General features: G+C 37.6%; 1 protein-coding gene and 1 long non-coding RNA gene across 2 annotated transcripts in view; one reads left to right on the forward strand and one right to left on the reverse strand.

Moving 5' to 3' along the window:
• The window catches only part of LOC309658619, a 473,127-nt gene that overhangs the window by 84,541 nt on the left and 361,264 nt on the right, over positions 1–27,322 (reverse strand). The window lies entirely within an intron of this gene.
• The window catches only part of MRPS27 (mitochondrial ribosomal protein S27), a 90,225-nt gene that overhangs the window by 9,113 nt on the left and 53,790 nt on the right, over positions 1–27,322 (forward strand). Inside the window, exons 3-4 of the mRNA XM_082457394.1 lie at positions 9,656–9,726; positions 11,758–11,816. Coding sequence (XP_082313520.1) covers positions 9,656–9,726; positions 11,758–11,816 — 130 coding nt within the window. The remainder of the gene's footprint in view (positions 1–9,655; positions 9,727–11,757; positions 11,817–27,322) is intronic.

Genomic DNA, 27,322 nt, shown 5'->3' on the forward strand with positions numbered 1-27,322 from the left:
TAGAGCCTTGGGGGAGGGCTGATGGGTATCTACCCAGCTCCCCGTCTGAGAGTAATTTATTACTGCGGAGGTCTAGATGAACACCACGAGTGCAGGATACGTACGTTGCAGTCTAGAGGGCAAGCAGGCCATGAATGCAGGCTGCGTCCTCTGACATAAAAGTCGAGACAGCTTTTGTTCACTGCTAGCAGTGTGCCCCGGGTCTGTGCTAAGCACTTTCACACACACTGTTCCGTTTAATGCTCCACAACAGCGGCCGAGGCAGCTGCTATTTCCCTTAAGAGATGGGAAAAATGAGACCAGATCCCAGCATTTGCTTAGGGCCGTACAGTATCCTCTTGCCTTTCTGCTCACTAAACTTTCTTAGTGATTGCTGTAGTACCTGTAATTCTACCTTAGTGTCTTCTCTTGCATTGAAGTAGTGGATCTCTTGCTTTTAAAAAATATTTTTTGATTGCAGTATAATATACTGAAAAGTGCGCAAATCATAATGTACAGATTGATGAATTATCACAAAGTAAACAAACCTGTGTAATAGAATGTTCCTACCACTCCAGAAGCCCTTATTGTGGCTCCCAATACCCTCTTCAAAAGTAACCATTATTCTGACTTCTAGCACTGTAGGTTATTATCATTTTTTTTAATGTTTTATAATGGAAAATGTAAAACATACAAAAGTAGAGTGAATGGTACGAGGAATCTTCTTTACCCATCACCTGGCTTCAACAATTATCAGCTCCTGGCCAATCTTCATCTCTACTTCTGCTTATTTCCCCATCCTGATCCTTTGGATGATTTTGAGGCAGATCCCAGACAGTATATCATTTTACCCATAAATATTTCAGTATATACCTCTAAAAGATAAGGATATTTTTTAATACCGTTATCACATCTAAAATATTAATAATCATTTAAATGTGAAATATCAAGTCAGTGTTCAAATTTCCCTGATACTCTGGTAAATTTTTTTTAATGGTTGTGCACATAAGGTCCATACAACGCAGTTGGTTATGTTCCCCCCTTATTTTGCATCTTTTTAAATCTTTTTTATGGAAACATACAAAGGTAGAGAGAATAGTATAATGAACCCCCATGGTCTGTCACCCAGCTTCAATGGTTTTCAATTCCCTGCCAGTCTTGTTTCATCAAACCCTACCTCATCACCAGATTACATTTTAACAAATTCTTGTTATCTGATCATTTTATATATATTTTGATACGTATCTCTATAGATACGGATTTTTTTAAAAACGTAACTATAATACCATTCTCATATCTAAAAATCAGTAATTCCTTAACATCATTAAATATTTCCTCAATGTTCACATTTCCTCAAATGTCTTATAAATTTCTTTTTAATTTACAGTTTGTTGAAATGGGATCCAGATAAAGTCCATACATTGTAATATGTTGAGATGATTTTAATCTATAGGTTTCTCTTTCTGTCTTGGCAGTCTGTTTGTTGAAGAAAACAGTTCTCTTTTGTCTTGTAGTTTCCCACATTCTAGATTTGCTGTTTTCATCCTTATGGTGGTGTTTAACATGTTCCTCTACCTTCCATATGTCCTATAAAACTGGCAATTAGAGGAAGCCTTGATCAGATTCAGGGTTTTTTGTTTGTTTGTTTTTTCTTTTGGCATGAGTACTTCATAGGAAGTGTTGTTTACTGTTGTCAAGAGACACACAGCATTTGGTTGTCACTGTGATGTTAAAGGCCATTCGTGATCATTGCTTAGATCCATTTTTTCATTAGGAGCTGCAAAATGTTGCTGTTTTAATTCTATCATTTCTCTCATTAATTACCCAGAAAATTTTTGTGAAAGAATTTCCTTTCATCAGCGGTTCAGTTATCCTGAGTTATAGTTTGTATGGAAGAGGCAGCTTCGAAAATAATAAATTGACCTCCTACCATCTTCCAAAGGTTATCAGTGAGGGTTTTAATTTTTTTTTTCCGAATATTATGAACTCATGGACTTAAGTATTCCAGACATTTTAATTCATTGCAGTTGATATTTTATTGAAAGAGCCATAGTTCTCCAGCTAGGCTTTGTAGAGCCCTGGGAATTCTTGAGCTTTCCAACTCAAATCAGAAGATTTCAATTTTAGACTGTTTCTGTACTGGGCTTCCCTTTGGTTAAAATAAACACTGAATTAAAGCATTGTCTCTGAAATTCCTGCATTAGCCACGCAGATCTACTGGAGAGATACAGGGTGAAAGTTAGCAGCATTAGCCGGTTAGCAGCTGTTACAGATTAGGGCCCACGGTGAATAGGATTCAGGAGAAAACCATTCTGGGGAACTGGGTAGGGTGCTGGCCTCATGGGGGAAGTTCCCTGCGTTCCATGAGAAGTTTGCTTGGGTTACCCTGCCAGGGGCAAGGGACTAGGTGACTTGAACTGAATTAGTTCCTGAGCCCTACTGAATTAAATATTTTATTTCTGATTTTTCATTTTATAAATAATCATAAAGTAAGGGATACCTTTCAGTTTTAGTTACTGCTTTTTTGTTTCTTTTTTTTTTTTGCATTGAGGCTGAAACTGAGCACTGTGGTCATCTTTCATTAGCTGGACACTTATTAGCTGAGGTGTAGTTTTACTGTGTCATTTCAGCTGTGGAGGCCTTTGGCTTGTTGCAGTGGTTTTTCACATCCTGCTCTTGAAACTTGATGGAGATTTTCTGAGGCCTGCTTTCTATTTGCATGTCTGTGACATGTATTCATTCACTAGGTTTCATATGTACTGTCTGCTGGCAGTTCTAGAGATGGGTCTGGCCTGTGCACATCCTCCTCCTTTAGTCTTAGTATACATGTATATGAAGCTTGCCTTGACATTTTTTTCTTTATTATTTTAAAGCTTCTGGTGACAGAAAGACAAATAGAAGGGAAGCTAAATATCTATATTCAAATGGTTCTTAGGTTAATTTTTCCTAATTCCTTCTATTATTTCCATACATGTTATAGGTCATCTATCCCTGAAACAAAAACAGAGTTTCAGCCTGTGTTTTCCAGATCACTTCTTCTAGGAAGTACAGTAATAACTTGTATCTAGTTCTTAAAGAATTACATAAATTAGGTAAGGTACGCATATGCCCAGAAAGAACTTAGTGTTGACTGACTGGGTAACAGTGATGTACAGTTACATAGAAATCATGAAAAACTGAAACCATCTAATAATTTCTCACCTAAAGCTCCCAGGGTTCAGTAGAGGATCCATCATTCCTTCAGAGACTTTCCTCATCATAACTTTGACCCAGAGACCACCCTCCTTTATAAGAGGCTTCTTTCCTAGCACATCTCTACTATAGATTTTGTGATCATTGAGGAGATTATCATTTTCTTTCTCAGAATTTTATATACTTTGAAGCTGTGTTACTTTGGTGCACACCAATTATCTTCCTGGAAAAATGAATTTTTGGTCATTATGTAATGACCCACCTAATCTGAAAAATGAATTCTTTTTGCTTTAAATCTATTGTGTCTGATATTAATATAGCTATACCAGCTTTCTTTAGGCTACTTTTTGCTTAGTACATTTTTCATACAGTTATTTTCAACTCTTCATGTGTTCATATGGTTTATATAGCTGGATTATGTATTTTTAAAACCAATCTGGAAATCGTTGTCTTTGTAACTGGAAAGTTTAGTTTATTTACATTGTCATTTTATGATTGTTGATTTATTTGGATTTGTTTCTACCATATTTTGTGATTTGTCCCATCTTTCTTTATTCTTTCTTTTGTATCTTCTTTTGGATCGGTTGTGGTGTTTTTGTTTTTTACATTTCCTCCCCCTCTAGAAATTCTATCCTCTATTTCTACTCTTTCAGAATGGTGGGTTTTACCATTCTAAATCTACATCTTTTAGATGGTTGCTGCATAACTTCTAGCATGCATATTTACCTTAAATTCTAGTGTTATTCACACTCTGCTGTCCTTTAGTCCAGTCACATAACCCCCAACCATGTTATTGTCTAATATTAAAGTTTTATCCTTTAAAACACACATACACACATAAGACATTATTATTTTAAACAACTTCCCCCCAAACTGAATTAATTTTATTTACTTACCATTCTTTCTAGCGTTTCAAGTCTTCTTTAAAGGATCATCTTCCTTCTTCCAAAAACACGTCTTCTAAAAAACACAACTTGTAAAAAGTTCCTTTAGTGAGTATTTGTTGCTAATAAATTCTTTCAGTTTTTAAGTGTCTTTATTTTTCCGTTAATCTTAAAAGATAATTTTGCTAGATATGTAATTCTATTTTGATTGTATTTACTCCCAACATGTTATTCTACTGTTTTCTGTTGTTTCCAGTGAGAAAACACCTGTTGGTATAGTTGTTTTTCCTTTGTAAGTAATCTATCTTTACTTTCTGGCTACTTTTTTTTTTTTGTGAGATTTATTTTAAGTGATTCTCTCAATCTTATATATGGTTCTTGCCTTTTTTTTTTTTAACAGATTATTTTTTAAATTTATTTATTTATTTATTTTTGGCTGTGTTGGGTCTTAGTTTCTGTGCGAGGTCTTTCTCTAGTTGCCGGAAGCGGGGGCCACTTTTCATCGCAGTGCGCGGGCCTCTCACTGTCGCGGCCTCTCTTGTTGCGGAGCACAGGCTCCAGACGCGCAGGCTCAGTAGTTGTGGCTCACGGGCCCAGTTGCTCCACGGCATGTGGGATCTTCCCAGACCAGGGCCCGAACCCGTGTCCCCTGCATTGGCAGGCAGATTCTCAACCACTGCGCCACCAGGGAAGCCCTTTCTGGCTACTTTTAAAGTCCTCTTATTCTTCAGTTTAAGTGTAATGTATCATGGTGTGGGCTTAATTTTACTTAATTGACTTGAAATTTTTTGTGTTTCCTGAATCTGAAAATGGATATCTTTTATCAGTTCTAAAAAATGCTTAGCAATTAGCTCATCATGTATCACCTCTCCCCATTCTCTTTATTAACTTCTTTGGGAAATTCAATTAAATGTATTTTAGACCTTACTATTCTATTTTCTGTATCTCTTAACTCCTTTTTTATACTTTTCATTTTTATCTATCTTTGCTGCAGTCTTCTAGTTTCTTGTAATTTCTTTTAGATCTTTCAGGTTGCTAATTCTCACCTCACCTGTGTCTTACCTGCTCTTTAACTTATTCATCGAATTTCTTTTTTACAGCTTTGTTGACGTATTATTTACATAGAATATACCACACATATTTAAAGTGTACAATTTGACAAGTCTTGACATATGTACGTGTGTATATGTCCATGAAACCATTACTACAATCAAGATAAGAAGCATATCTGTCACCCACCCCCCACATGTTCTCCTACTTCTTTGTAGTCCTTTCCTCTTCTTCCTGCCCGCCTTCCCACATTCCCAGGAAACCTCTGATATTTTCTGTCATCATAGATTAGTATGTATTTTCTACAATTTTATGTAGTAAAATCAACTCTTTAAACCACTTAAAACATAGTTCTCAAGTTGGTGTATCTTGTATGACATAGGAAGTATAATTAGGGCCTCAGAGGTGTGAGGGCTGACTTTGTGGTTTAGAATCCTCGGGACGATGTCCTTGCTGTTTTCCCTTTGCAGGGTGCATTACTTTCGAGTTCACCTTCACTACAGGTGTAGCCTTAGGCAGCTCTGGCTTTACCTAGGATCTCTGAAATGGCTTCCTACCTTACAGAGGCCTTGGTTCTATCCTCTGTTCCCTGTAAGTCATTAAAACCACAGCTCTGTGTCCCTGCGGACCTGCAGATGCTCTCAGGTGACTGCTACCCTTAGTAGTCCCTTAAACACTCAAGGTTTGTGCTCCCATCCTGCCTTTAGCCGCTGACAATTACATCTATCTTCTTGAAAGCTCAGTCATATATTTGAAATTTTTTTTTAACATTTTATTTAGGTGTTTTGTTTTTATAGTAGGGGGATTTTTTTTTTGGGGGGGGGAATTTTTTAAAGACTATTTAGTCCACCTTATTGCTGAGATGGAATTCAGTTTAATATCATGTTCAAACTTAGGAGCAACATCCTTTTTGTGTTCCCTCTGTGGTAGTTCTCAAACTAACTCACTCGAGTGCTTGCCAGGCTACATCACAATCTCCTGGGGCTTTTGTTTAAAAATTTATGTTTCTGTGGTCTCACTTCAAACCTATGGAATTAGAATCGCCCTCTGGGTGTGAAGCCTAGGAATGTGACATTTTAAAGTCTTAAAGCCTCTTAGGGGTTCAGATCCTTAACCAGGATTACACTCCTATACTTCGAATAGTGCGGGGTCCTCAGGAAAATCCTTTATGTCCTTAGATTATCAATGGTATTGTTTTCTTCAAACAAAAAGAACATTTTTATACTACTATACATTTAATTTTCTGGACATACTTCCACATTGTCTATACAGCTTTAAGTTTTGTTAATGAAGAATTCAAATTTCAGACCCATTTTCCTTTACAGTCTTTGCTGACCACAACCGTCCGCTGCCATGTATATTCCTGAGGGAGCTGAGTGACAGGCAAGAAAGCATCTTCTTTGGCACATCCCTTTGAATAAAACCTGGGCATCTGCTGGCCCCTCACTGAAACATGAAGAGTGATTTTGACTGCTGAAACCATGGTCCAGAAGCCTGTGGCGCTGGCCCTCTGCAGGCTGCAGCTGCCCCAGCTTTCATGGCCATCCCTGCTCCGCGCAGTTTTCTGCATCATTCATCACTCTAGTGCTATCATGTGAGGTGATTGGTTGCATATTATATTTAGCACCAAACCTTTCTCTGACTTATAATATGCAAATGTTATTCATCAGATGCTGGCTCTGAAGGTGCTGCCTTTTTTGGGGCCCCAGCCGATTTTACTGGACTGAGGATATCTTGGTGTAAAAGATTAAAATGGAATCTTGACTTATCACACTACAGAAGCCTGCTCAATCCAGTGTTTAGTTATATGCTGTGTACTATATGAAACCCATGAGGAAATGGAGGTCATTTTAATTAGGCCAGTAGATCCTGATCCTGCATTTTTTTAGTTAAAATTTAAATTTTGAGTAAAGGGTTAGTTAATTCTTTATATTGCCTATCATCTCAACACAAGAGCCTCTATTATGAAGAGATCATAAAGATTTGGTATCATGGGAATGCTGTTTAATATCATTCTGTGAGCAGTTAGATTTAACAATATTAATTTACCTTAGTATGAAGAGGTTTTAGGGACTTCTTTGTATATGTGTATTTGTGTTTTAAAATTTTTAAATCACATGGTACCAACCCCTTTAAGATAGTCATAAGAAAAGTAATTACTTTTACATCATATCAGGTTTTAGTGGTTTTGCAAAGTTCCTTTCCCCTGGTAGCTACTGAGTCATTGAGAGCATTATCCCAGAGAAAGAAAAGAGAAAAATACTGGTTAAGTGCACAGCAATAGGTCTTTAACAAATACTTGTCAATTGATTACCTGTTGCCGTTTTGCTTAATACTAATTTCTTCCACCAGGGAGTAAAAAAAACCTTGGAACTCCAGTTAGAGTTGACCCATGAACAATATGGATTTGAACTTTGTGGGTCCACTTATATGTGGATTTTTTTCCACACAGCACTACATGATGCAGTTGGTTGAATCCGCGGATGCGGAGAGCCAGCTATGGAACTTGAGCATCTGTGGATTTTGGTATCCACAGTGGGTTCTGGAACCAATCCTATGTGGACACCAAGAGATAACTGCATTTCTTTTTCCTTCCTCCCTGTCTTTCTCCCCTCCCTCTCTCCCTCCCTTGCTTTATTCCTTTTATTTATTTCTTTAGATATTTATTGAGTGCCTTTTATAGAACTTTTCTAGGAACTGAGAATATATCAGTGAATTAAGTCCTTCATGGTTTTTACTTCTAAGTGTAAAAGAGAAAAAACAAAAAACCAAACACAGACCAGCATATATAGGCATTTATAGATCATAGAAAATATTTTGGATTTTATTCCAAGTGTGATAGGTAGCTATTGGCTGGTTGAGAAAAGAAAATGACAGGATCTGATTTATTTATATATACATATTTATATTTCAGATCTAGAGCGTATATGATTTGCTGACATATGGTTACAGAGAGTGAGAAAGAATGGGATCAGGGATGACGCCTTAGTTTTTGGCCTGAGTAAGCCAGTTAACTTAGGGGCCATTTACTGAGATGGGAAAGGTTTGGAGAAAAGCAGGTTTGGAGTGGAAGGTTAGAGAATTAAGAGGACATGTAATGTTAAGAGACCTATTAGACACCCACATAGAGATGTCACCCATGTAGTTGGAAATACAAGTTTGGAGTCACAAGAAGAAGTCAGGGTAGGCATATATGTGTGGAGTCAGTAGTCTGTAGATGATGATTAAAGCTCTGGGAGGGAGAGAAGGAGATACCCAGAGACCGAGCAGATGGTGAAGAGTCTGCTCCTCAGACTTAGGGCATGTCAACATCAAGAAGTCAAGAAGAGGAGACCTTGCAAAGGAACCCAAAAAGAGAGAAAAGAGCATTTCATGAAGAACAGAATGCTCAACTCTATTAATTGTTAGTGAGAGGAGAGGTACGATGAGGATGAAGAATTAACCACTGGATTTAACAAAGTAGAGGTGGCCTTTGGTGTCAGTAGAGTGATGGAAACCAAAATGTGATTTGAGTCAGTTCACGGGAGGATGGAACTAAGGAAGTGGTGGCAGTTGTATTGGGGCTGACTCTGTTTTGGAGTCTTGCTGCTGATGGGAGCAGAGCAAAGGAGAAGTAGCTGGAGGGAGATAGGAGGTCAGAGGAAATTTTTGTCATTTTTGTTTTTTGTTTGTTTAATAAAGTTCATCCTTTGTTTAAAAAAAAAATAGGAGGAAGGGTATATGGATACAGATGCTGGTAGCCTGGTAGACCTGATGGTAGGAGGATAAAGTTCCCATGATTGCTTCTATTTTATACTTAGGGAAATAAGACACAAAATCATGAGCTGAGAGTGAAAGTCAGCAGAGACGGGGAAAGACACACGTTGTAAGTTCTAGAAGCAATGAGAAGGTATGAAATAATTATTTTGAGGAGTATGTTGCCTGTTATTCCAGAGCTTTTTAGACTCTGAGATAACAGTGTAATCTCAGGAATACCAAGTATTTGTACGGATGTTCTGGTAAAAGGAATCAGAATAGGAATAGTTCAGGCTGAAAATCATTCCTTATAACCAGAATGCCTGGCCCCTGTGATTCGTTCAGGGAATGTATAAAAGTAATTTAATAAGTTCCAACTTAAAACATTTTTGAACAGCTAATATATTTACCTGGTTCAAAATGCAAAAGGAATAAATGTGTAAGCAATGAAGAGTTTCCTTTTCTTGCCGCCCTACCATCTTGGCCCTCCTTTCCCTGGAATCGGTCAGTCATAACACTTTCTTGTGTCTCCTTCCAGAGATATTGTACTGATCCGTTTTTTAAAGCTAAATCTGTGCTAGGACTTTTAAAATAATCCTTTCTGCATCAAGTAAATTCTTTAAAAAATTATACTAATATTTCTCTATCCTCTTTAATTTATACAAAAATAATTTCAAAAAAGAGCAAGAAAGAGCATCTGTTTTAATACTGACTTCATAATGTTGACAGCCAGCTGGCAGGAGTTGTATCTGTTACATTTTTCTTAAGAAATATGTATATTTGACAAGGTTCTTTTTTCTTCTTTGTCTTCACAGCTGATCTGGCATCTTTAATGGATAAAACATATGAGAGAAAGCTGCCCGTTAGTTCTTTAACAATATCACGGGTAAGAAAACTTAAATATAAAGAAAGAGAAAGAAGGCAAGAAAGCCACTTTATATACATGAGGCTCTGTAAATAGAGACTATCTTTCATAGGATATATTTTTCCAGAGTATGGTATGTTTTTGTAGTTGCTAATAGATATTTTATGATGAAGTAGCAAATTTCTTTGACTGAAATAAAAGGTAATAAATTTACCAGACTCCGGTGTCAGTGATTACTGTTGTGTATCTGGTTTATTTTAATTTTTCCAGGATTTGGTATCATGATTTTTTTTTTTTAAGTTGATATACCCTTCAAAGTGATAGTATTTACTTGTTAATATTGGAAGTAATTTTGGTAGTTGAGAAAGTCTGTAAAAGAATGGATATTAATGTTAAACTGCTACAGAGCAATGGATGGGAGAATAATATTAGACTAGGAGTCAGGAATAGGACTTGAGAGTAACCATTACTGATCACCTTGTTGTACTAGTTTCTTAACATACATTATCTTGCTATTCTCATAGCGGCCATATGAGGTAAGCATTGCTATCTCCATTTTGCATGCAAGACTCAGGATGCTTGATGACTTTCCCAAGTTCACACAGTTCATAGGTGGAAAAATTGGGCTTCAAACCCAGATCTCTGGGACATTGAAGTTCTTTTCTGTTGCCTCCCTTAAATAGATCTTATCTTGTCTTAATGAATTTGCTTTATGACATTGGGCAAGTGGGCCCCTCTCAATTTCCTCATACTCAGTATGGGGACAATAGTATTTTCCTCATAGGACTGATGTGACGCTAAATTGAGATCTTAGATGTGAAAGCTCTTTGTAGAAATTAATGGCACCATAAAATTCAAGAGACTTAAATCTAGGAGAAGAAAAGTAGAGAAACCATTTTTAGTCTGAGTCCTTTCTTTCTGCTCCTTGATATTTTCCTTTTAGTAGGGGAACCGTTTAGCTAGGTTATAACCTAAATTTTATAGACTTACCATTTTCATATTGGAGGGGAACTGAAAGACCACTGGTTCATCCCTTACATGATGTATAAAATCTCTGTATGCCATAATGCCTGGTGTTTGTTTAGGCAGCGCTTCAGAGTTTAAAGAGCTTTCACGTACACTTTCTCGTTGGAGCCTCGTCCTCTTCAGTGCAGGTGCCTTTATTCTGTTTATGCAGAGGGAGCAACTAAGTTCCAGAGGGGCCGTGCCGTCTGTTTATGCCACACAGCATGCAGTCAGGAGAGCTAGTTCTCAAGTTCAGGTCCTGTGTTTGAACCATATTTTATCTGCCCCTTAATGAGATTTCTAAACCAAGTCCATAAGTCCTAAAAAGGGGGAGATCCATTAAGTCTCCCCCTCTTTACTTTTCTCTCCCTCTTCCCGAGGTTTTAATTATATTCACTACATCCATTATCTCCTACTTCATGCTTTTTGCCTCTGAGTCTTTACTTTAGAGTAGAATTCCTCCTTAGAAGAGTCTTTTCTGTTTGTTCCTCTGGTTTAGAGTTGAGCACACTGAAGGAGTTTGTGGTTCGAGGGGAGACTTTGCTGGTAGAAGAATCACAGGTTGACTGGTCTGTAGCAGAACCAAATCAGATAGGAAAAATGGTTATAAGACTGAGTTCTCTAAATTTAGATTTTTCCTCTCTTGGGCCATGTTTTTTCAGCCACTAGAGTCTTCATCCTTTCAACTATGTGTTCCCATGTATTTGGAGTTTGGAACATAGAGAAAATATCAGGGTTTAAAGATAATGGGAAATACCAGTGACTAATTATAAATACACTAAGAGGAGCTCTCTCTTGTTCTGAGCAAGGTTAACATTTAGTTTTTAAACAGTTTTTCTAACCAAGGTTGTTCTACATATAGAAAAAGAGACGCCATTGTAGATTCTTTGTTGGCATTAACATAGGGTGGTTTTGAGGATGGAAGCACACTACATGAACACTGTTCTAAAAAAAATGGGTGTTTTATTTTTAAGGTCAGTGTGTGACTTAGGCTCAATACATGGCGTAATTTATATTCAACCAAAGGTTTCTTTTTTCGTCTTTTAGTTTGTGGACAACATTTCATCTCGAGAAGAGATAGACCATGCAGAGTATTACCTGTACAAGTAAGTTTTCCATTTCATTTGACTATATATTCTCTTGTTTCACATCCTTTTTTTAACACAAAAGGTGGTAAGTACTGTATATAATGTTCAGCTCCTTGCTTTTTAAGTTTGTGCTTTGGAGATCTTTCCATATCAGTGTATAGAGAGATTAGACATTTTTTATAACTGTATCATATTCCATACTATGAATATATTATTTAAACCAGTTCCCTATTGTAGGGCCTTTAGGTTGTTTGTGCTCTCTTTTTGTATGATGCACAATGCAATAATTAATAACCTTTTACATAGGTAATTTTGCACATAGTTCTCATAAGTATGTATATTTAATACATATGTAAATATAATAATACACATGTATATATATATACATATACATATTTAATTTCAATAGCTGTTGCCAAATCGCTTTCCACTGGGGTCTTACCAATTTACATTCCCACCAGCAGTGCATGAAAGAGACCTGTTTCTACAGCTTGACCAACAGAGGTATTTTCACACTTCTGGATTTTTGTGAGTCTGATAGGAGAAAAAAAATATATGTCTGTTTATCTTTTTCCTCCCTTTTTATTTAGGTGGAAACACACTCTTTAAGTACTGTTCAGCTCCTATTTTCAATTAACACTGTATTTTAAAACTTTTTCTACATTACTACATTTACTTCATTCTTTCTCACAACTGGGAACAATCCCACTGAACTACAGCTACACTCACCCCTGTGTACAAAGAAGTATGTTCAGTACAGCACCGTCTATAGCAGTAAGAACTGGAATAACCTAAAGTTCATTAAATAAAGGATTGATCAAATAGATTATGATTTATTCTTATAGTTGATTTTTCATCTATCAAATACCTGTCAAAATGATACCTTACAACTAACTTTTTATTGTGATTGGTTATTGTGATTTTAAAAACCAGATTTATGATTTGTTCCAATTCCTAGGCTGCAAAAAAAGACTCAGACTGAAATTTAAAATGTTTCCAGTAAACATTGTGTTAGAATTTCCCATTCGATCTTTGGTTTTTTTGTTTTTTTTTTAAAATATTTATTTATTTATTTAGTTGCGGCAGGTGAGCTCCTTAGTTGCGGCTCGTGGACTCCTTAGTTGCGGCTTGCCAGCTCCTTAGTTGCTGCAGGCAGGCTCTTTAGTTGTGACTCACCAGCTCCTTAGTTGTGCACGTGAGCTCCTTAGTTGTGCCATGCAAACTCTTAGTTGCGGCATGCATGTGGGATCTAGTTCCCTGACCAGGGATTGAACCTGGGCCCCCTGCACTGGGAGTGTGGAGTCTTATCCACTGCGCCATCAGGGAAGTCCCTTAACTCTGTTTTGATCAAGAGAGTTTTCAGTTATTTCCATCTGGGTATATATTTTTTTAAAGCTTTCTTTATATTAGGGAAAACATATCCAATTTTCTTGTATGTGATATTGCTAACTAGTAATAAGGCTTCTTTTTTTTCTTCCTGAATTGGGTAGAGTCTACCATTGTTTTGGTGTTTTCTGTTTAAATACAAATCTCAAGTAGGTAAGATTCCAAACCTTAAAAAAAAATTATTTTAAATCTAAGATTGTCTTTAACAGTGTCCTAAGTTTAAATTCTAGGTGCTGAAATCATAATTGCAAGTGCCCTCCTACCCTTCATTAAGATAAACATAAATGGATTCCTTGATGGGAGCAAGCCCTGCCTTCCTTTAGTGGTTCTTTGGCACCGTAAGGCTCCTTTGGTAGTTATTTTTGCCAGCGGTGAAAGGTGTATTTGGGCTGGCACCTTTGTTTGCTTTGTTCATGGGAAAATGCAGAAAATAGTTCCAATTTATAAATAGGAACTATTTTTTAGAATTCCATCCTGTAGGACACAGTGCTGTAGTCTTAGAAGAAATATGTCCCAAATTTACTTGTACCTCTGTAGCATATCATTGATTTCAGCAATTCAATATTCAGTATGTATTTACTGAGCACCTATTGTGTGCCCAGAATTTGTCCAAGGTGCTGGGCATATAGTGATGAAAAAGTTAGACACTCTCCCTGTCTTCATGCATTGAAGTTTAACTGAGAAATTTAAGTCCTACCGAAAGACATTCTGTGATTAATTCTTCATATCATGTCCAGTTTTGTGAGGCCTGGAGTCTTATTGAAAGTTTCATAAAATCTCCCTGTTTTCATATAGGTCATATAGAAGACTCTTGTCCATCTTAAATCTGAGGCATTGTTTAATTTGACATTCCCCATCCTTTGCTTAATCAAAACTAGTGTTCTAACCATGACTTATCACTCTTTATTTCCGTTCTTTCTCCTCCCTTCCATTGCCAAGAAAATTAGCTCTCTTTTTCTGAGATTTTTTTTTTTTTAAGAAAGAAACGTTTTTATGACTTCATGAGATTACTGTTGTATGTGTGTGAGACCAAATACAGCACCATAAAGCTGCATCGGGGTAGATGATGGAGGCTGGCCAGTATTCGTTCATCAGCCAAGTATCAACTCCTGCTTTCCAGCCTTAGAGGATATACAAAACATAGTAATGCCTCAGCAGAATTACAGGTTAAGTTATGAACTCTTGGGGTTTCCCTGCTTTAATTGAAATCAAGAATGTTAATCCTGAGGACACCAAGGGCCTCTGGGATTTCCACCAGTTAGGTCTTCAGCGTTCATGGTTGCAATGCCTAACATTTCCACATGGGATGACTTTAGACATCTCGGAGTAAACTTACAATCACAGGTGTAAGATACAGAAATATAGGAGCAATTCATTAATCCTGCAACTAATAGCTTCTTGCTGGCCTGCCTGGAGAATTTCTCATTCCCCAGGCAGTACTGTCTTTGAGGGGAAGGCCCACAACAGGACTTTGGCTGCCACCTCTGTCAGTGGCGCAAATCTTTCCCTGCCTCAGTCTGTAGAGACCAGGCTCTGCAAGCAGAATGTAATCGCCAAATCCTCTCATCTTCTAGTGATCAGATCTCCCCAGTGATTATGTAAAGGCTATTAGAGCCGAAGAAGTTTGGAAACGTTGAGTGATCAGTGGAGAGCTAGCTGAGCATCTGCCGTTGAGTCAGGTGAACAAGTAAGCAGTTCAGGGTGCTTCCAGCACATGCCAGTGTGTTGTCATCCTCTCATTCCAGGAAAGACTCTCAGCCTTTGAATCTCCTGAAGTACACAGGTTTAAAAGTTTGGGGGCATCAGCATTATAATACCTATAATCATATAGGTTGACAATAAAGAAATTTTCTTTAAAAACCTGATAATACTCTACAGCAAACCAAGAGTAAAAGTGATTACAACAGTAAAAAGGCTAAATTGAAGTAAAATAAGCAAAATATGAAAGCTAAGAAATAAGAGAGCAAAGCCTGCTAAGAACTGTTGGGCTGTAACAAAATAAAACATGATTAAAATAAGAGAATAAAAAAAACAAATAAAAAATAAATAAAGCAAGATAAGAAGGACGTGAGCCAGGGACTTCATAAACTGTGTATAGATATGGCTGGGAGGTTAGGAAAATAGGCACAGGCACGCTATTGCAGGGATACTCTCAGCAGGCTGAACAACAGATCACTTTATGAGTGGTTTGCAAACTGTCTTCCAAGAAGCCCTCGAGCTGGTTCCTCAAGGGGCCTCCGGTTCGTGGCTTGGGGAGGAATAGGATGTGAGGGAGAGGCCAGACGGTCCTGCCACCAGCCCTCTGCTTCTGCTTCAGCCAGAAAAGCTGTGCCTCCAGCTGCTTTGTGTATCGGGGTGGTGGAAAGAATTCAGGGGGTTCTGTGAACTTCGATGAGAATAAAATTACATTTTTATTTTCACTCACCTCTCAGTATTTAGCATTGCCTTCAATCGTGAATATAGGCAACAGATCACAGTACTGTTAGCAGCGTCTGTGCCTTTCTCACCAATAAAAATCATTGATTTTTTTTTTTATATCTCATTACATTTGTTGCAGCTATCTTGACAAATTATGCTCATCACTGCTTAGAAACTGCATTTATAATTAAACTACTGCTGGCTAGTGTTGTCTCGTACATTAATGGAGAAGCACATGTGACCATATCTCAAGGATTTTTTAATGTTTTGATAATTCTATTTCACTATAATTGGTCTCCTTTGTTATCCTGTGCATTTAAAACATTATTCGAGAAGGTGCCATCAGACTGCCCGCGAGTTCATGCAGCAAAAAAATGTTATAAACCTCACCACGAAGGCCTTTTGCTTAGTCTTATTCCTGCTTCTTACCCCAGGCCTTTTGAAGTTTTCTAGTTCTTTGTTTTTCTTCGTACAAAGAAGGCTTTCTTTTATTTTAGGTTAGACCTCATAGAGTAAGACAGGCATATGGTTGATATGTGTTCTGTTATCCAAATGAGAACTTAGATACAGCCAGTGTCTTGTCTCCCCACTGGAGCAGGAAGAGGTTTGGCGAGAAGTGAGATTCGGACAGGCCCTGAGATGCCGTCCATCAGGAGACTGGTGCTGGGAGGGTGTCGGGTAGGAACACCGCTGCTCGAGTTTGGTATCATCACCCCGCTCCCGACTCCAGCCCCAGGTTGGCGAGGGGAGAAGCCACAGTGTTCCCCCTGCAGTAACAGCAGAGGTTTGGTGGCACAGAAGATAAAGGTAAGAGCACAGCACAGGTAACGGCAGCTAAGAGGAAGAGGCCGCTCAGTGATTGGTGAGCGTGAAAAGTTGACTGCTGATTCATGCTTAACATTTGTTAAAAAGAGTTTTTATACGTCCCACTTTAGTTTTAAAAGGAATTGAGTGACCAATTTTTTTTTCCTTGCCAAAGGATTGATTTCTGCTTCTTACCCACATGCCCTCTCATTGGCTTTTGAAGAAAAAAGATTCCTTACCTTTGCCTTACTATCAGTTTATAGTGTTGCTAAGAATGCAGTTTGCATCTTGATTTTACTGACGTGGAGACTAAGGCATGGAGATTAACTGAGCAGACCCAACATAGAGTGTGTGTGTGTAAGCCACTGCCTGTCCTGCGCTGAGAAGGGAAGCCATGAGGATGAATGTGAACAGTGGAGCAGTGCTAGAAAGACCAAGACAGTGCTTCCCCAGTGCAAGGTAATATCGATAAGGATTTCAGATGGGGCTACAATTATTTTTAGGAAAACTGAGGCAGAAGGAATTCCATGGAAAGTACAGTCTAGAGTGTGGTAAAGCAGGAGGAAATTAAAATTAAGGGATAAGAGGAAATCCCTTATATTTCTTATAGTCTGTGAGTTGTTGTTTGTTTCCTAAGAACCATGATCTTAGCTTTTTCTCCACAGTAGGTCTCTTTTTGTGATCTGTCCGCTTGAGGTCTATGTTATTGTATAGTGAGTTTATCTAGAATTTTCATTTATTATTTTTTGGAGAGCGTGTCTTTTCTGGACCACCTAGTCAGTAGTTCTGAGCTCAGGACTCTCCAGGTTGATGTGTGCTGCCCACATGCAGACACGTGAGCCCTGAGTCAGGCTCTGTGTCTCCCTTTCAGGAGATAAAACTGCATGTCATCAGTGAAATTGTGGCATCAGTAAAAGCTGTTATTTTCATGGTTTATAACAAGCTTTAACAGTGGCTGTATTAGTATTGGATTACTGCATTAATAGAATTCAAACCCAAGCCATAAAAATTCCTTTTTCACTGAGGATGTTTGCAAATTGCATTTTTAAAGGCTTATTTAGACTTTCAAATCATTTTGGGACTGTGGCAGTTAAGAGATGCATGAAATTAAACTTGCTCCTTTTACTATTAGAGCGTCAGTAATTTGAACTGATAATTTAATCTGCAACCTAAATGGTCATTCCTAAGGATAAGTGATAGAAATTTCTAATGTCTATATAACATATTCTATTTTAAGAATATACACTTTTTAAAAGGTAGCCTTTTGGTTGTTAGCAAAAATGTGGGGAATGCTGAATTACTTGTCATACAATAAGAAAAGATTGTGGCAGAGCTCCATGAGAAGGTCTGTTTTTCTCAGAATACAGCTCTCTGTGTTGCCATGGAGAGTGGCGTGCCACCCACTAATGAGAGGAAGTTAAGGTTGTGTGACAGGCTGTGTGTTGCCAACAGAGTCATCCACGCTGTACCTTGGCCTCAGGCATCTTTCATCCGTGGCTTAACTGACCTGGCAGATACCAAGTGTCCCTGGTTGGAGACGGATGGCGGGTCAGGAACAGCTGGGGCGAGGCAGATGGCAGCCTGCACGTCTCCAGGTCCCGGGTTGGCAGCCAGCCTTAAAAAGGAAGGACCAATGGCTTCCCTGGTGGCGCAGTGGTTAAAAAGGAAGGACCAAAATAGCTTCATTTTTCAATAAGCAAAAATATCCACATGGTTCCTTAGAAGGTGAGCGCATTACCCCAGGCCTATGTTATAAGAATCCATTTCTGCCTGTAGGAAGAGGGGAAAGTGGGAGTTTACTAGGAGGGAACACTTCATGAGTTTAAGCAGTGATCGTTTTTCTTTGAGGGCATAGAGATTGTGTTTTACAGCACTAAAATGTAATTTAAAATTTTTCTGTTAGCATACTGCCAAGTCTCATTATGTTTGAACATTATTAAGGAAAGAGCAAAGAGCCCAAGGGGGGCGGTAAATGAGTCTTAGAGCATTTTTTAGAAAAACACTTTCATACTTTAATATTGCCAAGCGCTTTATTTAGTTCTTATTTGCTAACCCTTACCACAGGCCTGGGAGAGAGGTACTGTTAATGGCTCTGCATGAGAGGATAGCAGATTGTCACGACCATCACCACGCCTTGCCAGAGACCCATGGAGCCTCCACTCCTCCTGACTTTGCACTTCTCTCCCGCTGGTCTTGTTATTTCAGCCTGGAGCCTGGTCATAGGAGGAGTGTAGGGGTAACCTTCAAGGGTGTTTTCTTGGCTATGGTTCTAACATTCCACCCAACTTGCCCAGAGTGATCTCACACCTTAGATACTCTCGTATTCCTCTGGCATAATGAATGGGTCCCTGAAGGCCCTTATCCTCGGAGGCCAGAGCAGTCCATGCTGCTACAGACATCCATTTACGAGTCTTTGTAGAGACGTGAGCTTTCATTTCTTTGGGGTAAATATCTAGCAGTGGAGTGGCTGGAGCATGTAGTAGGTATACATTCCAGAGGGGTTATACCATTGTACAGGCCCACCAGCGGTTCTAGTGCTCCATAGTTTTGCCAACAGAGTTGGCCATGATAACATGTGTTTAATGGTATCGCACTCTCACTGTGGTTTTAATTTGTATTTGCCTGATAATTAATGATGTTGAGCATCTTTTCACGTGCTTATTTGCCAGCCATATAACTCCTTGGGGAAGTATCTGTTTAAATCTTCTGCCCGTTTTTCTTTTATTGAGTTGCTTGTTTTCTTATTATTGAGTTTTGAGAACTTTTTCTCTCGTAATCTTCTTTATCTTTTTATTCACTTAACAGTGTTTTTCAAAGAGCAGTTTTTATTTTTGATGGAAGTCCAGTTTGTTAATTTTTTCTTTTATGAATCATGCCTTTGGTGTCAACTGAGAAATCTTTGCTTAACCCAACACCACAAAGATTTTTCTCCTATGTTTTGTTTCAGAAGTTTTATAGTTTTAGGTTTCACAGTTAGGTCTATGATCCATTTTAAGTTATTTTTTTTTAATATGGTATGAGGTAAGGGTCCAAGTTAAATTTCTGGCATTAAGAATACCTAGTCGTGTCAGCACCATTTGTTGAAAAGACTTTTCTATCTGCACTGAATTACCTTTGAATCTTTGTTGAAAACCAGTTGTTTATAGACAAGTGAGTCTCTTTCTGAACTGTTTTGTTCCATTGATCTCTGTTGCCTCTCTTGATGCCAGTACTACACTATCTTTATGGCTTTAGTTTTATAATAAATCTTAAAATTAGGTAGTGTGAGTCTTCCAACTTTGTTGTTCTTTTCCAAAGTCGTTTTACCTAGTCTAGGTCCTTTGCATTCCATATCAATTTTAGAATCACTTTGTGTGTATGTACACACATACATATATTATTAATAATAGAGAAATTAGGAGCAAGATCAATCCCAGAAATATGTATTGAGTATCTAGTATATATTTAGAAATAAGATGGTAAGAAGGATCTTATAGGATATGAAGGGATATTGATTATGTGAAAGTCAGTAATCATTCTTTTTCCATTGAAGACAAATTTAAACTATCCTGACAGAATTTCAGATTTCAAGTCTGTAAGACAAATGATTCTCAGCTCTGTTTAAAAGGGAATTTCCAAAGCCAATAGAAGGTTTAAGAGAAGTATTTTTTAATTTGCCAGAACTGTGGTGTGTTCAAAGGAAGGATATGAATCACTACAATCAAAAAGGTTATAAATTGGCTGGGGATAACTAGATATGTGAAACAATTCAACATCAACAGAAATCTTGGATATAATAAATAGGTAAATTGACGATATGTAACAAAATGGTGTTTCTGAGAAAACATGCTTTGGGCAGGCTGGAAGAGGGGTTGATGTCATTATCAGCAAACATTCATAAAAGAGGCAGAACTTGAGACAGCCTTGAAGATTGGATGAGTAGAAGAAATGGGAGTGAGTGTTCAAGATGCAGCAAGCAGTATGGGGGGGTTAATAGAGTGAGGTGAGAACTGACCTTATGGGGATTGACAGGGGCCTACCAGGGAGTCGTGGGAAATAAGGTGGGCAGATTATAGAGGGAATAGAACGCTGGCAGCATCATGCATTGCTAGTAGATATATATATAGCGGTACAACTTCTGTAGAGAGAACTTGGGCAACATCTATCAAAATTATGAACGCACATACCCTTTGACCCAATAATTTCACCTCTAGGAACTCCTGACGCACTGCATACATGTGAAATAATATCCATTACAAAAAGATTATGTCCGTCAAGGCCTGCAGATATTAGTTATTCAAAAAAAAATTTTTTTAAAGATCCTTAAGATTGTTAGTCATCAGTAGATTCTTGAGAAATGTATATCATAAAACTATTTCAGGAAGATTAATAGAGTAAATTTTGGATTGAAAGAGGTAAGTGTGGGAGGGAAATTTATTATCTGTACTTAAGGTGATAAAAGGCCTGTCCTGTGGTAGTTGACAGTGGAAATGAAGAAAGAAATATTTTGCACATAAGAAGGAAAAATCAATCAACAGGATTAGTGACAGGTTGAATAGAAAGCTAGAAAACAAGGAAGGTCAAAAATGAACTGAAAATTGAACCCCAGTTAATGAGGCTGGTCTACTTTAATAGAAGTATTGAATTGAAAGCAGATTTAGAAGACAGCAAGGTGGTGTGTTTTTCTCTTGCCTTTTCATTGTACGTATACATATTTCTGAGTTTGCTGCATCACATCTTATGCCTACTGACCACATTTGGACTGTTTGAGAGGAACTGGCCACAGAGCTTTGGAGAAAGAACAACTGCCAAAACATACTTACATTAGGGTCTACCTGGTGTCCCGGTACAAGTTGGGAACTTTTAGACTAGGTGATCTCTGAAGCCCTGAAGTCCTGCTAACTTTCAGAATCTGTGAAATCAAGACCTAGGAAGACTAAGCAGTTTCCATGTGGCAAGTCCAAGCTCTAGTTGTGGATGAAGGCCTGACTTGAAGTTCAGAGGGTCATCAGCTAGACCAGTGTGTCTCTTTGTGCCAGTTCTTTTTCCTGAGGCAGTCTAGGTAGTAAACCAGCATACTCAGTGAATATTTAAATACCTCCTAACAAAGTGAAATGAAATTAATTAAACCTAGAAAAACCTAGCATATACAGAGGTTCACCAGTTAAAAATACATAGTCATGGAAAAAAAAAAGAGCTGAAAAGACTGAAGAAATCAGGATGGGAGGAAAGAATGAGGTGACCTGTGTTTTCAGGACGGGTTTAGTTCCCCCTTTGATCTGTAACTTGGAACCAGTTAATGAACTATCTGGACGTCAGCTTCCTAGACGAGCAGCTGATCTTGGATGCCTCTCAAGGCACCTTACATATCTGAAATCTGTTTCTCAGTCTCACTGATACAGACGCTAGACTTTATCACCAGGAGCTTCAGACTTTGAAAGCATGAGGTTCTGGTCTTTGTTTAGTTTCTCACTCAGAGCCTTATTTATTTAAATAGTAGAATTGAAGTTCAGCCACCTTAACCATGAATATCAAAAGAACAACTAACAGATGTAAAATTAAACAACAGAAAGAATAGGGGATCACTCATTCTCTTCTGGATTTGGGGGGCAGGCTTCTTCATTTACTGTCTTACTTATAAGTACCTTTAGCAAATTTCTTGGTATGAGAGTAGGGTATTCACTCTTGTTTTCCAGGGAACTAATTTCTGTACCATATATATTTGACATTTACCTATGATCTTTATCTGAAAGGCCCACAAAACATATATTTTTGATGCCTTGCATGTACATGGGATTTAGAAGGAGAGGGCTAAAGTTGATCTATTCTAATAGCTGCAGAACTCTTTAGTTTAGTTTAGGATTAAACCTAAAAACTCCTATAGTTTCTATAAAAAGATATATCCCAAGTTGTTTTTTCCACAGTACAGCGTCGTTTGATCCAAAAATCTTTTTACTGGTTATTTTCATAACTGTGAAGTCATAATCATGGTACAAGGAATTATAGCTATAGGGCAGAGAGAAAGTATAACTGAATATATTGTCTTATATTTATTAAAGAGACTTTGGTAGGGTTTTGTATTGAGGAGGTTTGATTTGAAGGTAATTAAGAGATCTTTTCAGGAGCTGGTACAATATTTAAGGGAGAGATGAGTAGATAAACAAAAGCTTCAGGAAGAGATTTGTGGGAACAGAGGTTTCAGTTGATTGCATCATGACTTTTGAGGCCAGTGGCAAATAAATTCCTGAGTATTTCCAGATGTCATGGGTCTAGGCAAGAGGACATTTGAGGAGCTAGAAGTATTTGATGTGAATTCTCTTTAGTGGTCTTGGCTGCTGTCATTTCCATGCCAGATTTCCTGTTATATTTGTTTGTTGTTGTTTTTTTAAACCAGGCAAGAGTTTGTATTTTGAAATCTGTTCTGTTCTTCTTTTTAATATCAGTGCTGATACTAAGCCAAATGTTATCACCAGTTTCATAGCTAATGATGGGCAAGGCTGGGACTTAAAACCAGGTGTTCCCACTCTAGGCCATTACAGTACATGAACACTGTATTTATTACACACCGACTGTTTCATGGCTCAGTGATGGATGCTACCAGGAGGGGAACTGAAATCGGTCATTAGTCCCTATTGATAAAAGCCCAGGCAGAGTTTTGATAGGAAGGACACTGAAATTATTCATTAAAACGAGAACTTTGTGGATCTTGTACATATAGATTATTATAATCCTCCATTTGCTGACTTAATAGCAGGTGGTAACAGTTAACGTGTATGGGACATTTACACAGTGCTTTTAGACTCCAGCCAAAATGGACTGTTGCTCTCTGAATGTGCCCTGTACTTTACTGTCTTTGCCTCTGTTCTTCCCTCCATTCCCCATCTCCTTCTATAATAGAGTACAACCTGTCTTTTTAAGGCCTGTCCCAAATTCTACTACATCCATAAACTTGCTCTGATTTTCATGATTTGATTGTGATTTCTCTGACCCCTTCTATAGAATTTTCTTTTATCTAGTCAGGGGTGCTTAATTAGTTTGTTTTGTCTTTTGACTAATCAAAAATATGTGCTTCTTATTTTTCTTTACTTGAGTAACAGTATAATGTATTAGTTAAGAGCATGGCCTCTGGAGCCAATCTGTCTAGATTTGAATACAGCCATCTATTAACTGTATGATTTAGTTACTTATACTCTCTGTCCCTCAGTTTCCTCATCCACAAAATGGGGATTAAAATAGTGCCTGTGGGGGGGAAAAATAGCGCCTGTGATTTAGAATAGGTATATGAGACTTAAAGATATGAATATATTACATTAAGGTCCTTAGAACAATCTTAAGACAGAGAAAGTTAATATTCAGTAAATTTGGCCTTAGTGTTGGTTTTGCTAGATTGTAACATCTTGAAGAACAGGGACTATTTCTTCCCCATACTTCTCTCCTTAGGGAAAATGTATTTTGACTCCAGTTTACGTTTCTAAGACTGATAGTTCCCATACATCTTCACCACTCCCACCCCAAGGGCATCAAGGTACAAAGATTATCATGGCTCAGAGATAGGGAGAAATAGATGCTTATGAACACTAGTAGTTAAACACCCAGATGGAAAGGACATCACATTTTTTGGAAAGCTGTCTGACATTAAAAAGGAAAGGCTCAATGTATATACCCATTTTTTTTTTTTAACATCTTTATTGGAGTATAATTGCTTTACAATGGTGCGTTAGTTTCTGCTTTATAACGAAGTGAATCAGCTATACATATACATGTATCCCCATATCTCTTCTCTCTTTCGTCTCCCTCCCTCCCACCCTCCCTATCCCACCCCTCTAGGTGGTCACAAAGCACCGAGCTGATCTCCCTGTGCTATGCGGCTGCTTCCCACTAGCTATCGATTTTACATTTGGTAGTGTATATATGTCCATGCCACTGTCTCACTTTGTCCCAGCTTACCCTTCCCCCTCCCTGTGTCCTCAAGTCCATTCTCTAGTAGGTCTGCGTCTTTATTCCCGTCCTGCCTCTAGTTTCTTCATAACCTTTTTTTTTTTTTAAGATTCCATATATATGTGTTAGCATACGGTATTTGTTTTTCTCTTTCTGACTTACTTCACTCTGTATGACAGACTCTAGGTCCATCCACCTCACTACAAATAACTCAGTTTCGTTTCTTTTTATGGCTGAGTAATATTCCATTGTATATATGTGCCACATCTTTATCCATTCATCTGTCGATGGACACTTAGGTTGCCTCCATGTCCTGGCTATTGTAAATAGAGCTGCAGTGAACATTGTGGTAACATGACTTTTTGAATTATGGTTTTCTCAGGGTATATGCCCAGTAGTGGGATTGCTGGGTCATATGGTAGTTCTATTTTTAGTTTTTTAAGGAACCTCCATAATGTTCTCTATAGTGGCTGTATCAGTTTACATTCCCACCAACTGCAAGAGGATTCCCTTTTCTCCACACCCTCTCCAGCATTTATTGTTTGTAGATTTTTTGATGATGGTCATTCTGACTGGTGTGAGGTGATACCTCATTGTAGTTTTTATTTGCATTTCTCTAATGATTAGTAATGTTGAGCATCCTTTCATGTGTTTGTTGGCAATTGGTATATCTTCTTTGGAGAAATGTCTATTTAGGTCTTCTGCCCATTTTTGGATTGGGTTGTTTGTTTTTTTGATATTGAGCTGCATGAGCTGTTTGTAAATTTTGGAGATTAATCCTTTGTCAGTTGCTTCATTTGCAAATATTTTCTCCCATTCTGAGGGCTGTATATACCCATATTGCTTAAGCTATACCGCAGTCAGAAACCAGAAGGGGGCAGCAGAAAGTCACCTGCTTCCCATCTGTGGAGACAGGGAGAAGCCTAAAGAAGGTGATTTCCCATTAGGAACAACCTGCACCAAAACTGATCTCCGATAAGATGTTATTGAATAACCAATCAAAATGCAGATTAGACACAAGAAGAGAAGTCTGTTCTGAGGGCTGGGAGCATGACAGAAAAACATTTAAACAGTTGAAATAGAAACTGAGCGACTGCTTCCAGTGATTTTTAGCTCTGATACCTGTAGTGCACGAGAGCAGCTCAGAATAGATAAGGATGCTTAATGTTGTCGGCATTCCCCATTCTTTATTTTATTTTATTGGTTTTTTTCCCCCTGCTCTAGAAACTTAGTAAGAGTTTCTATTTGTGTAGCCTATTGTTATATGGAAAACCAGGCTGACTGCTGTGACCCTGCAGGATAGGTTAGAACATATAAATTTTTCCATATTTTTAAACTTATGTTTTGCTTATGAAAAAATGTAATGACATACTTTTTTTCCAATTTGTACAGGAAAAATCACTCGCTTATTGTTTCCTGCCAGGCTTTTTACTACACCTTTGCATTTTATTTGTTTTAAACTATCTAACTCTCAGATTTCATCTATAAATTCAGTGTAATTCCATCCAAAGTCTCAGCAAAATTTTTTGTGGAACCTGAGATGATGACCCTAAAATTGAATGAAAGAGTAAAGGGCCAAAAATACTAAGACACTTTTAAGAAGACTAAGATAAAATGATTGATCTACAAGATAGATAACAAGAATTAGTAAGAAGCTACAATAAATACAAATGAGATATTGGATTAGACTTAGGCAAACATACTAGTGCAACAGAATAGAGAGAGCCCAGAAATGTATTTGTACTCATGGAAACTTGAGATGTTTTATATATCACAGGAGAAAGAATGGACTAGTTGATAAATGGTGTTTGGACAATTGATTATATGGGAAAAAAATTAATTCCTTTCTCAAAATGCAAGTGCACACACATTTTTTTAAGTTAGATTAAAACTTAAATAGAAAAAGCAAAGTATAAAACTTTTATAAAGAAATATAGGAGCATATTAATATTTGTGTTACTTTCTGAAAGATTTTTTGAATAAGACAAAAAACTGATAAAAGATTGATAAATTTTAATGAACTAAAATTTTAAAGTTCTATATCACAAGAGATATCATTAGCAAATTAAAAGACAAGTCAAAGACAAGGGAAAGATTTGCAATGCATGTAACTGGCAAACATTAGACTACATCTATAGATCAATAAGATAAGAAGATGATTCAATAGAGAAATGGGTAGAGGATATGAACCAGGAATTCACAGAATAAAAAATCAGAGTGGTCTTAAATATATGAAAAGATGCTCACTCATTAGTAACATTTAAGTTGCAGATTAAAATGCTACATACTTTCACAATCATCAGATGTGAAAACAAAGAGTTATAACAGTAATAATTGTGGCAAAGTAGAGGAGCAACAGGAACTGATACCAGTGAGAGTTGAAAGTTGTATAGCACCTTAAAGAGCAGTTTGGCAATATGAGGTAAAAGTGAGGATAGGCATGGTCTTCTACTCAGCATTTTACTCCTAGGTATATACTTCAGAGAAACTCTGGCATGCACAAGGATTAGATTATTCATTGTAGCATTGTCCATAATAGTAAAAATCTGGAAGCAACTTCAATGTTCATCAACAGGAAAATAGACAAAGTGGAATAGCGTTTAGCAGTTAGAAAGAATGAGCTAAAGCATGGTTCTCTTAAAAACATAATGAGTTAAAAATAGCATGGTGAAGAATCATACATACAATATGATACCATTTATGTTGTTTGAAAACATGTAAAGCAATGCCATAGCTTATGTGTGTATATGGATACCTATATGAAGTGTAAGAGTGTAAAAAAGTGCCCAAGAATGATAAACAAAAAATTCAGGATGTTATTTACCTGTGAAAAAGGACAGTGGGGTAGAAATAAGATCAGGAGATGTATATAGGGGAGCTTCCACTGTATTTATAATACTCTGTTTTGTAAAAAAGAAAAAAGTCTGAAGTAAGTGTGACAAGATTTTAGAATTTGATGAAGGTAGGTAGTCAAGTACATGAATGCTATATGCTCTATA

Source organism: Balaenoptera physalus, assembly GCF_965194825.1.
Source record: "Balaenoptera physalus genome assembly, chromosome: 3".
Taxonomy (NCBI): Eukaryota; Metazoa; Chordata; class Mammalia; order Artiodactyla; family Balaenopteridae; genus Balaenoptera; species Balaenoptera physalus.